General features: G+C 40.8%; 1 protein-coding gene across 1 annotated transcript; it reads left to right on the forward strand.

Annotated features, from left to right (window-relative positions):
* The first annotated feature begins 164 nt into the window (after positions 1–164).
* On the forward strand, positions 165–13,612 carry dtl (denticleless E3 ubiquitin protein ligase homolog (Drosophila)). Its single transcript, XM_026923460.3, has 15 exons — positions 165–387; positions 2,141–2,266; positions 3,128–3,217; positions 3,807–3,868; positions 3,949–4,069; positions 4,288–4,353; positions 4,990–5,102; positions 5,474–5,547; positions 5,641–5,744; positions 6,029–6,133; positions 7,080–7,192; positions 7,307–7,396; positions 8,276–8,411; positions 10,154–10,680; positions 12,190–13,612. The coding sequence occupies exons 1-15, from the start codon at positions 336–338 to the stop codon at positions 12,304–12,306; spliced, it is 1,896 nt and encodes a 631-aa protein (XP_026779261.3). The 5' UTR covers positions 165–335; the 3' UTR covers positions 12,307–13,612.
* The last annotated feature ends 1,108 nt before the right edge of the window (positions 13,613–14,720 follow it).

Here is a 14,720-nt window from a genome sequence, read left to right on the forward strand (position 1 = left end):
GACTATAAGCCAATCATGGTGCAGAAAGCAGGATGATGCTAGCCAATCATAAGAAGGGATATAGGATTTGTCGCAATGTGGGTGGGAAAACAAAAAAACCGCAGTTTTTCATTGACCGCCATCTCACCGGATGTGACGTTTATAAAAAAGGCGTGGCTTCCACTGTGCACCAATGAGAAAGCGGAACGTGATATTAGCGGGATTTTTGTCTCCTCTCTTGTGATGATCAGTTTCGCGGGAACTCCAGTGTAGGCGGCTTTATTCTCAGTTAGTACAGGATTAAAGCGTCTCAGGATTTTATTTTTGATTTAAAACAAGGCGTCTAGCTGTTCAGGATGCTGTTTCGATTTGTTGTCGATCGAGGAGTGGGGAAAAGAAGAAGTAACGGTGAGCAGATTTACTTTCTTTAATAGGAGAAGCGTTTTCCAGACAACGCTGGGTAGTGAAGGGACGAAGCCCAAACGCCCATCTAGTGCCTACACTGGTGCACTCTCTAGGGCTCGAAGTAATGGCGCGCTACAGTATGTGTAGGGGACTTAATGTCCTGCAGGGTGACATTCGCGATTCGGCCTCTGTTCCTGCTCTGTGTGTCAGGAAACCGCCTAGCAGAGATCAGATTAATCCAAACATGTATTTATTAAAACAGTATTTAAAAGTGATTTAAATATCTATAGTTTAGATTTTGTTAGATTTTTCACTGAAGAATTAGTTAGATCAATATGTATTTAATGACTAACAGCTCTGAAGATTTATATCTTCAAATTATATATATCTATATTCTGGACTTCATAATGATCACCATTATTAGAGCTATATAAAATAATGTGCCGTGGGTAATTTAAAGAGATTTTGTTGTTTTCTTTTATTGTTCAGTGATAAAGGCCAGGAGCATACACATGTAGTCATGGAGAGAGACAGAGAGATCATGCTTTAATCTAAAGGATGGGATGTGAAAATGTCACCCAGTGAATGCATGATTAATTGTGCAGGTGTGAGAAATAAACATCTGTAAAAAGTTTTGGTGAAGCTGCTCAAATGTGTTGCCTTGTTCAGCCACACAAATGTGTCAGTTTCATGTGAACAGAGACATGCTGATCCAGGACTAAATGTTGGGTCGAAATTGTCCTGAAACACCGAATGTGACATTTTCCTGTCCTGTCCTGAACGCATGCCAGCATCATGCCTGTGATGTGTTGCATAACTTGGCAACAGGAATAGTGAAGAGTTGCCTTGTTTACTATCAGGGCATCAGTACTGAATATTATAAAACGGGGGGAAAATGGTGGATCTGTGCACCTTTGTGGTGTTCTTCCACACTTCCCTGCTCACATTTGGTTTTTTTTTTTCCTGATGCAACAGAAGAAATCATTATCAGCCATCTATTTAATATTACAGAGGATATCAAAATCCTTCCTGTTAAGCAATCTGGTGATATTTTGCTCTAAAGTAACACCAAAATCAGTAACTACTGTACCAGGTAATATTGTGAATTTTAATAAATTCATACATTTACGTTAATAAAATCATTGTCACACTTACAGACATTGTAAAAACACATTGGTTAAAAAGCTTTTGGGCCAAAGTCCCAGTAACAGAGTGAGTTTGGGGAATGAAGTCACCACCAGTTATATATTATATTAGTGTGGAGCAGACCTGTACTGTACCACGTAATCAGACTATAACTAAATTCTATACTGCGATATTCAGTTGTGATTTAAGAACTTCCATGCACTCCCTTAAGTTAGCCAGTTGTTCTTCCTCCCATTTTCTTTTTTTCCTTTCTTTTTTGTGCACCTGACTTCTGCGACATCTTAGCAAACTAGTGTGAATGAAAAGCTCTCACTGCAAAACCATGGCAGACCAAACCATTTCACAAAATGGGGAAATAAAACCTTATCGGATGAGCTGCAAGTGTTGCATAGGACTATCATCAGACTTTGCTGTAATAGACATATTTCAGACCCTCCACACACACACACACACACACACACACACACACACACACACAAAACCCCCAATTCCACCCCCAGATGACCCCCCAGACCTGGGACATTCACCAAGCCTGCTGTTGTTTTAGAGTGAAATCATTTAGTTAAATCCTATTGCATTAAATAACTCCTTGTGTTCCTTTCTGTTGTAGATAAGCATGGGGATTACCCTCTGTCATCTCTGCTGGAGTGTTTCGGGTGTGCCAGTCATGATGAACACGTGTCTTACGGAGACTCGGGCACCGCTGTTCCTCCGTTTGGATGCACATTCTCCACAGGTGAAGCTCTAGCAGTTTGGTCAGATGCAAGATTAGTGCAGATGAAGCGTGTGAATCTTACCCATTATAATGGTGTTAGGACATACAAATAATGTTTCTCAAACACTAAAATTTCTTTTGAGGAGGCAAGAAATGTATGGTTCCTTTTAGATTCTTTTTTTAATGCTTGAACTGTATCTGCATGAGTGTATGCATTGCACTTCTACCACACAACTGGCTAATTGGAAAATATCATGGAGGTCCAGTTGGTCAAGTCATGTGGGTTTTTATTGTCATTCCTCTATGTAGATGTATACACCGGAAGGAAATGTCATTTTTTTCCAGGACCATGGTGCAACACAACAGTACACAAGACTACATAAAGTGCAAATATACAACAGTGTGAGATGAGTGCAGGACAATATATGCACAGGACAATAAATGCCAGAACATGGGCTGTAAACTATTGATAGAGTAGCAGCAATAGGTATATATGTAGCAGCAATTATATTTAGAGTTTCATAAAGTATCTTACACAGATTTGTAAAATGTGGTGTGCAGTGGTAGTGTTCTTAATAAAGTGGCCTGTGAGTTTATATGATGTGTATATAAAAAGATGTTCTGATCACTTTTCCTTGACTCTAAATGTGTATTTGGCACTTAATGCAGTTAAAATGTCTGATCTCTTATGATTGTAAAACACACAGATAATACATCCATAAATACAACAATTCCATAACACGTTCCTTCACTTCTGCTTTTTTCATATTTGTGCAAAGAACTGTCTTAAATGTTGTAACTGGCTGAAGTCTGACATCTCTATGCACTTGAATGGCGTGTGTCTGGCGTGTGTCTGGCGTGTGTCTGGCGTGTGTCTGGCAGCTCCCGGGCAGGGCAGCACGCTGGCTGTAGCGAATGAGGAAGGGATCGTGAGCCTTTATAACACTGAGAGACGCAGCACTGTACTGAAAGGTGAGTAAACCTTCATCAGAGTCAGGGACTGCAATGTTCCGAAAACCCTCGCTGTGTTTCTGTAAAATTTAGACTTGTTAAGACACACCTTGCAACACACTCCATGTGTTGTGCATTGTATTGTAAGAATATTTCGGAACATTTGTCTTTCACAAACCACGTTATTTGCTGACAGCCCCAAAATCTTGTGGTGCATCTTGTGATGATCAGTATCACTCAGGCCTTTAAAAAAAATCTCTCAGGTCTTCAAGGAGTCATGTTTCATCCTTGCATCCTTCACTCCATTGAGCTAAGTGTTAAGGGTAAGATGGTGCATTATGCTGAATTTGACTAAAACTTGGACACTAGGAGTAGGAAAACCAAAAGAAAAACTCTCAACATGGAATTCCTACTCATAAACTCGGGACAATCTCCTCAACCCCAAGTTCAGCATCACTCGTGGTGGTCAAAAATGTTGTAGTTCTGAGATAAGTGGAACGCAGCATTAAACCATGGAAATGGCGTGAAGAGGTTAAATAGAAACAGCACTGGAATGCAGGGGGAAATTCATCTTAGCCAAGGCCTAAGCGATGCTGTTTCTTATCCACAGAATGGCTGGCGCATGATAACGCGGTGTTTGATATCGCCTGGGTCCCAGGAGCAAACAGCCTAGTGAGTTCTTCAGCAGCTCAGATTGATCTTTCAGATACTTTAAGATGACTTGTAAGAGTAAGTAATGTTTTGGTGTGAAGGTGACAGCGTCAGGTGATCAGACAGCCCGGCTGTGGGACGTGATCTCCGGAGAGCTGCTGGGAAGCTTTAAAGGGCATCAGTGCAGCCTGAAGAGTGTGGCCTTTCCCAAACAGGAGAAAGGTAATCCCTTCATTCTGGCTGCTCTGTGCTTCATCAGTCTGTCTGCTCTGAGGAATATTTTTACTTCCTGTTATGTTTGGCTAAAATGCTTCAGTCTTGCAATATTAATTAATCAAGGCAATTAATCGTTTTTCTCAGAGGAGTTTTTTCCCCTGTCTGAAAGCTTTCATTGGAATGTTGGGAATGTTTTATGTTAAAGCCACATTTTGTTCCCTCAGCTGTTTTCTGCACCGGAGGCAGGGACGGGAACATCATGCTGTGGGACATGAGGTGTAGTAAGAAAGGTAAGAGTGGGAACGTTGGATAATGACAGCTTAATCAGGTTACGATTCTTATACAAGTCTGCATGCCTGTCTGTCTGTGTCTGTCTTTGTTGTCTTTGTCCCTCTGTCTTTAAGTGTTTTTGTCTCTCTGTCGGGGCATCTGTCTGTCTCTCTCGCTCTCTCGCTCTCTCTGTTGGGGCCTCTATCTGTTGCTCGCTCTCTCTCTCTCTGTCGGTGTCTGTCTGTCTCTCTTGCCCTCTCTGTCTGTCTGTCTGTCTCTCTCGCTCTCTCTCTCTCTCTGTTGGTGTCTGTCTGTCTCTCTCGCTCTCTCTCTCTCTGTGTCGGTGTCTATCTCTCTCACTCACGCTCTCTCTCTCTCTCTCTCTCTCTCTCTCTCTCTCTCTCTCTCTCTCTCTCTGAAGGTGTTTGTCTGTCTCTTTCGCTTGCTCTCTCTCTGTCTGTGTTTGTCTCACACTCTCTCTCTGTCAGTGTCTGTTTGTCTCTCTCTCTCTCTCTCTCTCTCTCTCTCCCACTCTGTCTGTCGGTGTCTGTCTGACAGTTTCTGCCTCTGTCTGTCTGGTGTCTGTTTGTCGGTGTCTGTTTTTGTCTCTGTCTCTCGGTGTCTGACCCAAATGATCCCTGTCCTTTTTCACACAGATGGCTTCTACAGGCAGATGAAACAGATAAGTGGAGCTCATATGAAGATGGAGAGAAACACACCGCAAACGAAGAAAAAACGAGTGACATCCAGAGGAATGGCTCCTTCTGTGGTGAGAAGGCTTTTAGTGCTACAGTGCTGATGTACGCTGGGGGAATAGAGATAATTATATAATCAACGTTAGATAATAAAATAGTTATCAACAAATTTCATCATCGATGTTATCATTAAGCACGCTGTGACAGACATTACATCGTTTCATTTAGTCATGTGATCTTGATATCAGATCTAGGTGGCAAATAATGGTAAGACTTTATTTGAGAGGTTCTTTTATTAGGGCTTTGTAACACATGTATAAGCATTGCGTACATCATTTATAATGCCGTGTTAGAGAATTTCATTATGCGAGCTTTAATATATTATGTTTACTATGTTTTTTTCCTGTAAATTCTATAATATTCCTTTATCTCTCTTGCTGTGCAGGATTCTCAGAGAGGCGTGACGGCTGTTCTTTTCCGTGACGAGAACACGCTCATCTCGTCAGGAGCAGTAGATGGGTATGTGGTGAATTAGAAACACTTTCTGTGGTTTAAGAAGCCAAATCCTTTAATTATATACTGATACTCAGCTTACGCCTGGTCTCTGTACAGGACGATTAAGATGTGGGATTTAAGGAAGAGTTACACGGCGTACCAGCAGAACCCCACCCCACTCCAGATTTATCAGTACCCAGGATCCTCCACACGCAAACTAGGTACATAAATGCTTGCTGACTTGCACAGCAGTCACTCAAACACCCCGACTACAGATCAAAATGTGGGTTGAAACCTTTGATAATAGAGGTGGGTTAATATGGCCTAATAATGAAAGCACGATATTTTTGTATTGTTTTAGTGGCAGCACTGTGCTTCTATCAGTATTGCAACAAAATCAGTCTACTGTACAACAATGCCTGTCTCACATGTATTCCATTTTTGGCAATGTTTTTAACCAGACTCATTCTCATTGGCCGTTTAATCGGATTCACTTTATGTCCAGGTTATTCAGGCCTGACGTTAGACTCGATGAGCTCCAGACTGTTCTGCAACTGCACAGATGACAACATTTACATGTTTGATATCAGTGGATTGAAAACTACACCAGGTAAAGAGTGCCACTTATCAGATTTGGCCGCCATCATGGTCCGATATGTAAGGAATAAAACTCTATGGGGAGTGCTGTTATAGGAAAACAATCAATCCTTGGGTGGTGTGATGCGGCCTGATGCAAAGTTACTGTTTCCACCCCGAAGTAGATTATTTTCCTTTAAAAGCACATCCCAGTGTGTGTTTTTCCCCCTCTTATACCACAATTTGTCAGTGTTAACGATTTTTTTTATTGTTTAGAAACATGTATATTTTATCCATTTCATGTTGTACAGCGTCTGCAAAACAAGTTAGTTCCTGTAATTGCCTACATTCTAACAGCTATAAACAGTTGTTCTCTCACCAGCCTGTCTTTCATTTCCTCTCTCTTGAAGATAATGACAGAAAAACAGAGCTTACCATGTTACTGCAAAGTCCTCTGTCTTAAGATATACTGTGTCGGAAAGCTTTAACCAAGTCTTATGTCTGACTGTTACAGAGCCCTAACACCGGAGGCTTCTTCCAAAAATACTAAATAAATATCTCCTCGCATAAAACTTGATGAACAAGTACACACAATTTTAAAATTCATTTATGTAGAGCGTCTGCCATACAAGTCGCTGTGTACTTTGTTACTATAGAAGCGATAAGGCATAATAACTAGTCTGAGCTGTGCTCTTATGGAAAATTAATCATAATTCATTACATAAGTGTTGAGAATTCAATAGCGTTGTGGTATAACACTAAATCATACAATTAATAAAGGATAAAGACACTGCGACTGGACATTTCTAACTACAGACCCTACATGCTAACTACTTTAGTTTCCTTTAAATTCATAATCATAAGAGGATTCACATTTATTATCAGCTTTATTGTTCTGAAATTTCTGAACGTGTGCACTTTTTTAAAAAAAAAAAAAAAAAAAAAAAAAAAAACACTCCATCTTCTGTCTGTTCGTCCAGCGGCTGTGTTCAGTGGCCATCGTAACTCCTCGTTCTATGTGAAGTCCAGCGTGAGTCCAGATGATCAGTTCCTGGCCAGTGGGTCGAGCGATAGCCACGCTTATATCTGGAAGGTGAGGGGCTTGAGCTTTGTTTACATGTGATTTTTAGTTTTAAATTTCTTTACGTGTGGAATTTGTGTGGCTCTCTTAATGGTCTCTTAAATGGTCTGAATCTTCTCTCTGTAGATCTCTGACCCAGATCAGGCTCCTGTGATGCTTCAGGGGCACAGCCAGGAAGTGACATCAGTCACCTGGAGCCCCTCTGATTTCACAAAGGTGAGCAATTTGCTGGGAGCTTTTATATGTAATAGAGCTGCGGAAACTTTTTACTAGCTGTCTGTGTTCCCTAGCTGTCCCTAATACTTATCTAAATGCTGGATGGGGAAAGGTCACACTGCTTTACGTTGGTCTCGAGTTTAATTGCTTGGTTCCAGATGTATAAAGTGCCTTCTTACAAAGGCATTCTGGGACAACACTATGTGCTATGTAGTATTGCATAGCTATGTATTGCTTTTTCTCAACCTCAGCATTTACACAGAATTAACTAAATAATCTAAAATCTCCCACAGCGACTAATATTGGCCTTTGTAAAACAGCGACTAATATTGGCCTTTGTAAAACTCAGGCTGGGTTTCAGTGACTAGTACAAACCTTCACACATTCTGCATAGTGGCTCCACATGTTAAGATTGGAGTACGCCAATATAAGTACTCCAAAGAGCAATCGTACGTTTTCAAAATGAAAAAAGCCAAAAGCCAAGCAACATACAATATGAATCTGACATTTGTGTAGGTGTTTTGAAGTCTCAATAACAAATACGCCTGGAGGCCCTGCCCCCTTTTCCCAATCTCACATTAACAACATCTTGTCTCAAACCCAAAAACTTCAGGAAAACCAGGAAAAAGCTGACACTTTTAGACGCTAGAAAGGTTTACACACACACTTTCTTATTAACTGCTGTACATAATATCTTTTTCCTAGAATAGGAAGAAAGTGTGCATTTTATCTTGTCTAGTGTCTATATCTGGTGTCTATATAAGCACATGGCTTTCATAGCGCCTCGTTCCTATATCCCTCTAAACTAAATTTGTCCTGTCATGGTGATGTTCAGAAGCTCTATTAAACTATGCATTTGACATTTTCATCCCTATACAGATCGCGACCTGCTCTGATGATAACACCGTGCGGATCTGGAGGCTCAGCCGCAGTGTAGACAGAGAATCATCAGCAGGAGATTTAAACCTTGTAGGCTGGGCACGCCGCAAAATCCAGACACCCTCCCGACCATCTGGTAATAATAATAATAATTATTCATATTTCTATAATTTACTTTCAGACTTTACACACCTTATTTTGTTAGTAGCATGAATCATGAATGAGTAGTAAAGCTAACCTGTTTATTCTACAGTGCATTTTACTGTATTTCACCTTTCATCTGTATTCTTGAGAAATCTGGCTTATAAAAAGCTGTTATTAAAAATTTGATGCAATCTTGAAAATTTGCCACGTAAAATTACATGGCTACAAAATCATTACTATTGCTGTAGGACTAAGTATAAAATGATATCGTCTTACTCTGCTGCTCTCCTATGACCAGGGACAGAAATGGGCCCAGCTGAAGGTTAAATGTGTGTTTTAACTTTATTACTTAACATCTGACTCTGATATTCGAATCACTTAAGTATCTGAATCCAATAATTACTTAGATTAGCCATCTTTTTAGTTAAATTAATAAAAGAATAAAATCTGTGTTGAAGTTACATTTAATCTAAAATGGCTTCATACTAATCTTTCAGTATAAAGTGAGGTTCCTACGTCAGAGGCTTTTATATAGCCTATTTATTAAACAATTATTCGGTTAGCTCAGAGGTTTCTATCAACACGCAAGCCCAGGCCTTTCTTATTTACTTGTCAGAGGTGTTTATTTAAATCTGCAACTTCAGCTAGAAACTATTTCTAGTAATCATACAAATCAACCAAATCACACTATTAATGCACCATACTTTTCTCCAAAGGAACTACTCAGTATTTTATAGGTAGCGAAATTACGAAGTTTATTATAGATCGCATAATACAAGAATAAAATGTAATAAGTAAAAGTGGAAACTTTGACAGAATGAATAGATGGACCTGTGTGGCTAGAATAGGATGCGGGTGGAATCGCATCAGAAAGAGATCAGATGAGATTAGATGAGACCGGATGGTAAAAATCTCTTCCTCAAGATCTTCTCCTTACTAGAGCTAACTCTCATACCCTACTTGTACCCCATGCACCTCTTTGAACCAAAGTATCAAATGGGAGAGATATATTTTATGGCAGCATGGACCCCCAGCCTTGTAAACTCACCCCAAGGTGTTGTATGCTAATTCAGTTTCTGGGAATGAGTTTGTGAAACAATGGGAAAAGGTCCCCTTTGTAGACCAGTTGGCTCCAGTATATATGTGTGTATGTGTGTGTGTATGTGTGTGTGTATGTGTGTGTGTATGTGTGTGTATGTGTGTGTATGTGTGTGTATGTGTGTGTGTATGTGTGTGTGTATGTGTGTGTGTATGTGTGTGTATGTGTGTGTATGTGTGTGTATGTGTGTGTGTGTGTGTGTGTGTGTGTGTGTGTGTGTGTGTGTGTGTGTATGTGTGTATGTGAAAGACAACCTAAATATAAAACCATACAGTACCCTGTAATTGTTATTTTGTAAACTTGTACAATACTTGTACAATTAAATTGATACCAAACATGCACTAAGGAATATTTTGGTTAACACAATGGAAGTAACCAGATTTATTCCACATGTTCTCATCCACATGTTAATCTGACCACAATTTATAAATCTACTCCAGCACATCTGAAAACATGTCCATGTGTTGTTTTGTTTTTTTTTTTGTGCAATATTGGCAGCTCTGCCAGGATCTCTGTGTTTGATGTTAGTAAAGAGCTGACAGTTCTTCTCGCTTAGATCTGCTATGTATTGTGATTACTGGATTTGGGATGCTATCATGACCTCTTTTTAATGGTTCTCCGTTTGTGTCTGTCAGGCTCCTTCCCTCAGGCTGATGTAACCCCCGTTCGGAGTGGCAGGTCAGGCAGCGCTGACTCTCTGTTGTCCCCTCAGCCTGGCTCGTGCGCCCCCAGCGGTGCTGACTTCCCTCTTCCATCTGTCACCTCCTCTCCTGATACACCCTGCCTGCCCCAGACCAAAACTCCGCTCTCCATCCCCGTCATTAACACCCTCGGCTCTGAGAGGCGCGCCAAACGCCGCCTGGACACGAGCGACAAGACGATGGGGGAAGACGAGAGCGATGGAGTGTCTGAGCTCTATCCGGACTGTAAGAGGAGTCGGGAGTCTGGGAGCGCTTTCTGCACATCAGCAGAGGAAAGAACAGAAGAGAAGGAAGAGAGGATCAGCTCATCTACTCAGGCTGATAAGGAGAACAGCTCGCCACTGAAAGCTGACTGGCTTTCTGCAATGAGCCGGAAACTGAAACAGTCTCACAGCAGAGCCGCGTTACCTAAAAGCCCTAATGCAGTGAAGAGACAAGACTCGAGGACACAGTCCCTCTCTGTAAGTCACAATAAATACTGATATACTGTATAATAACCATTTAACATCACAGTATCCGCTTCACTATCTCAACAACGATGACCTTAAATGCCATATAACAGTGCAGCAGCAGTGAGGATTCAGTTGGAAACTGCTAGTTTGAGTTTTCAAAATGGAAGGGAAAAAAAAACACCTCTTTATACAGTTTAAGCATTTTATTGCAGATACACTATATAGCCAAAAGTTTGCAGACACCTGACCATCACACCCATATGTGGTTCTTCCCCAAACTGGTGCCACAAATTTGGAAGCCCACAATTGTATAGAATGTCTTTGTAGGCTATAACATTACAATTTCCCTACACTGGAATTAAGGGGCACAAACCTGTTCCAGCACTGCAGTGCCCCTGTGCACATTATCATTATCACATGAAGACATGTTTTGCCAATGTTGGAGTGATAGAACTCGAGTGGCCTGTACAGAGCCCTGACCTCAACCCCACTGAACACCTTTGGGATGAACTGGAACAGTGACTGCCCCCCAGGCCTCCTCACCCAACATCAGTACCTGACCTCACTCATGCTGTTGTGGCTGAATGGGCAAATCCCCACAGTCATGATCCAAAATGTAGTGGAAAACCTTCCCAGAAGAGTGGAGAATAACAGCAAATTGAGACTAAATCAGGAATGGGATGTTCAACAAGCACATGCTGTATGAATGTTATGGTCAGGTGTCCACAAACTTTTAGCCATATAGTGTATCATGGGAGATGCCACTTGGCAATAAAGTTATCTTTTAGTCAGCTAAATATTTAATGTACAGTGTAACATTAACTATAGACCAACTCTGATATCCTTTTCTGTCACTTTGGTTTCTGTTTCTGTATTTCCTTTCTTTCAGACTGTCTCTTCTGTATTTATGTTTGTCCTTCTGTCTTCCTGATCTTTGAGTTACTGTCTATGCTGTTTGAATATATGATTGTCTTGTCTGAAAGTCTTTTCTGTCTTTTGCTTCAGACAGACAGCTCAAATCTAATTTACTGGCATGTCTGATTTGAGCTAGAAAGATTTTCTGCAGTCTAAAATGTAATAAAAAGAAACAGACTTTGAAACTGACTTTGGAAAACGTCAAATTTCATGCAGTCAGTTTTCTAATCAAGCTACCATATATGTGGTTTTCAGATCTGATTAAAATCATATTTGAGGTCATGTGACAGTTTGTCCTGTAAAATCAGGTTTCATGTTTTTTTTTTTTTCTATGTCTAAATATCAGATCTGAGAAATACAGTACATCAGTTTTGGTTTTTTCGTGAAAACAGCCTGGCTTTGCTCGTCTTTTCTGTCTTGGTCTTGTCTTTCTGATTAAAAGACAAAGACAGACTAAGGACATTGGTCTTTAATTCTGTCTCACCTATACTTCTGTCTGTCTATCCAAACCGCAATGTTCTCAACCCAGCATCTGTATGCTCTTTGTGATTTCATCAGATTTGTTGGAGGATAACTCCTGTTGTCTCTCTTCCTCCTGCTTAGGCACTGAGCTCTCCGCAGTCTGGGAAGAAGGCCTCGTCCCCGCAGACGAAGAGAATTTCCTCTCCAACTTCTATGAAAAAGATTTCTGCATATTTTCAGAAAACACCACAAGACTGATCCTTATGCATGTTCGCTTTCTTGGGAAAATCTGACCAAGGCTTGGGAAAAAAACTACACTAAGTTTTTAAAGAACTATCCAGCACAGCGTTATACTGTGTGAATTTTACCCTCCATCTTTGTCTTTTAGCAAGACAAATTTTAGAGGGAATGTTTTTATGCAAATGGACAAATTATATTTGAGAATTATATATATATATAAGACTGTGTATTTAACTTTACCATTCCTAAAATCTACTTGCAAAGCTGTCATTAACTGAGTGTTCACAAATGTTGAATGCAAGTGTATGAGATGTGTGTTGTCACCTGTATTCCTAAAGCATGCTTTTTGTATTATGGGTTTTTTTATTTGGTTTGTCTTTTTTCTACTTCTTCTTTTAACTGTTGGATACTGTGTTGGTTTGAACTGGCGATTAAATGCATGCACTCTGTTTGGTAAAGTCTGAACTGTTCCACTGTTATACTGAGTGTACTGAGACTCATGACCGTGAAATACACTATATAGCCAAAAGTTTGCAGACACCTGACCATCACACCCATATGTGGTTCTTCCCCAAACTGGTGCCACAAATTTGGAAGCACACAATTGTATAGAATGTCTTTGTAGGCTATAACATTACAATTTCCCTTCACTGGAACTAAGGGGCACAAACCTGTTCCAGCATGGCAGTGCCCCTGTGCACATTGTCATTATCACATGAAGACATGTTTTGCCAATGTTGGAGTGGTAGAACTCGAGTGGCCTTTACAGAGCCCTGACCTCAACCCCACTGAACACCTTTGGGATGAACTGGAACAGTGACTGCCCCCCAGGCCTCCTCACCCAACATCAGTACCTGACCTCACTCATGCTGTTGTGGCTGAATGGACAAATCCCCACAGTCATGATCCAAAATGTAGTGGAAAACCTTCCCAGAAGAGTGGAGAATAACAGCAAATTGGGACTAAATCAGGAATGGGATGTTCAACAAGCACATGCTGTATGAATGTTATGGTCAGGTGTCCGCAAACTTTTGGCCATAGAGTGTATCTCTACATGAAGCTTTCTTGAAATGCGACAATGAGTTTAAAAAATTTACTAAGTCTAAGTATATACAGCATGTCTTCACAAATCGCTGGTCTCACTGATTAAGAACAGTATGGAACTGTTTGTTTGATGATGGTAACCAAATCGATCCGATTGTCTATGCATCTGTACAAATCTTTTATTCGTGGTGTTTATTTAGAAATATTATCAAATGAGTTTCCGGAGAGCGAGACGTGCCACCTGTGCCTGTCAGTCCGAGTGAAATGGGTGTCACTGCATCAATTTGTATCGCTTTAGTATCATTGTTGATTAAGCTTCCGTTTCTTTGCTATTGCTGCTCTTAAATTAGAAAAGGTCTATTTTTCCCCTTATATTTTCACTCATTCATTCATATTCAGTAATTATTTTATCCTGGTTAGGGTCATGGTGGAGCAGCAATGCTGTCTTCCTAATCGTGGTGTTGATGTGGTGTGGTCAGAGAAGTTATGCTATTTCTTGGCAGTGTGGGCTGGATGGTCTGTCAAGGTATCTGGCCATTAGGAGGTCCATATATAGGAGATTTTCAGCAAACAATGACCAATTTTTATTTAAAGTAAAAGATTTCTTATTTATGGGGGCACGGTGGCTTAGTTAGGTTAGGTTAGCACTGTTGCCTCACACCTATGGGTGTGCGTGGAGTTTGCATCTTTTCCCTGTGCTTCGGGGGTTTCCTCCGGGTACTCCGGTTTCCTCTCCGAGTCCAAAGACATGCGTTGTAGGCTGATTATGGACAATTTGGAGATGCCAGAGTGTGAATGGGAGTGTGTGCACGATTGTGCCCTGTGATGGGTTGGCAACCCATCCAGAGTGTCCCACGACTTGTGCCCTGAGTTCCCTGGGATAGGCTCCAGGTTCCCCCGTGACCCTGTGTAGTATAAGCGGTACAGAGGATGGATGGAAGGATGGATGGAAGGATGGATGGATGGATGGATGGATGAATGGATGGATGGATTCTTATTTATGATTGTGAGAGCTACTTTGGGTTTGCAGCACCAGGGGGCGACAGACACATTCTCATGGCTCTTGAGCACCTGTTGACCTTGAAACCAAAACTACATACAGGCTATAATCTCTAAGCATAGAGGATAAGAATCTCCTATTCCCCTGATGTGATTCCAGTTTTAATACCACACAAGCCCAGTGGAATGTTTCAAATGAATAACATGCTTGGAAGTCTGCAGTACACATGAACATAGTGACAACTTGACATTAATGAGCTACAACCACACAGCATGCTGGGACTTGGAGTTTATAAACAGGAAGCTGCAGTCAGATTACAGTAACACAAAAACTGAAGAAGCTTTTAGGAATATTCCAAGAAATGTTCAAGGATTTCTTACAGGTCATG

This window comes from Pangasianodon hypophthalmus, chromosome 19 (assembly GCF_027358585.1).
Source record: "Pangasianodon hypophthalmus isolate fPanHyp1 chromosome 19, fPanHyp1.pri, whole genome shotgun sequence".
NCBI lineage: Eukaryota > Metazoa > Chordata > Actinopteri > Siluriformes > Pangasiidae > Pangasianodon > Pangasianodon hypophthalmus.

Bases quoted from the DNA above. Each gene is read 5' to 3' on its own strand.
- dtl (XM_026923460.3), top strand. From the start codon at position 336: ATGCTGTTTCGATTTGTTGTCGATCGAGGAGTGGGGAAAAGAAGAAGT. The intron at 2,267-3,127 runs GTGAAGCTCTAG...TGTGTCTGGCAG, and splicing joins TGGATGCACATTCTCCACAG to CTCCCGGGCAGGGCAGCACG. The intron at 7,193-7,306 runs GTGAGGGGCTTG...TTCTCTCTGTAG, and splicing joins GCCACGCTTATATCTGGAAG to ATCTCTGACCCAGATCAGGC.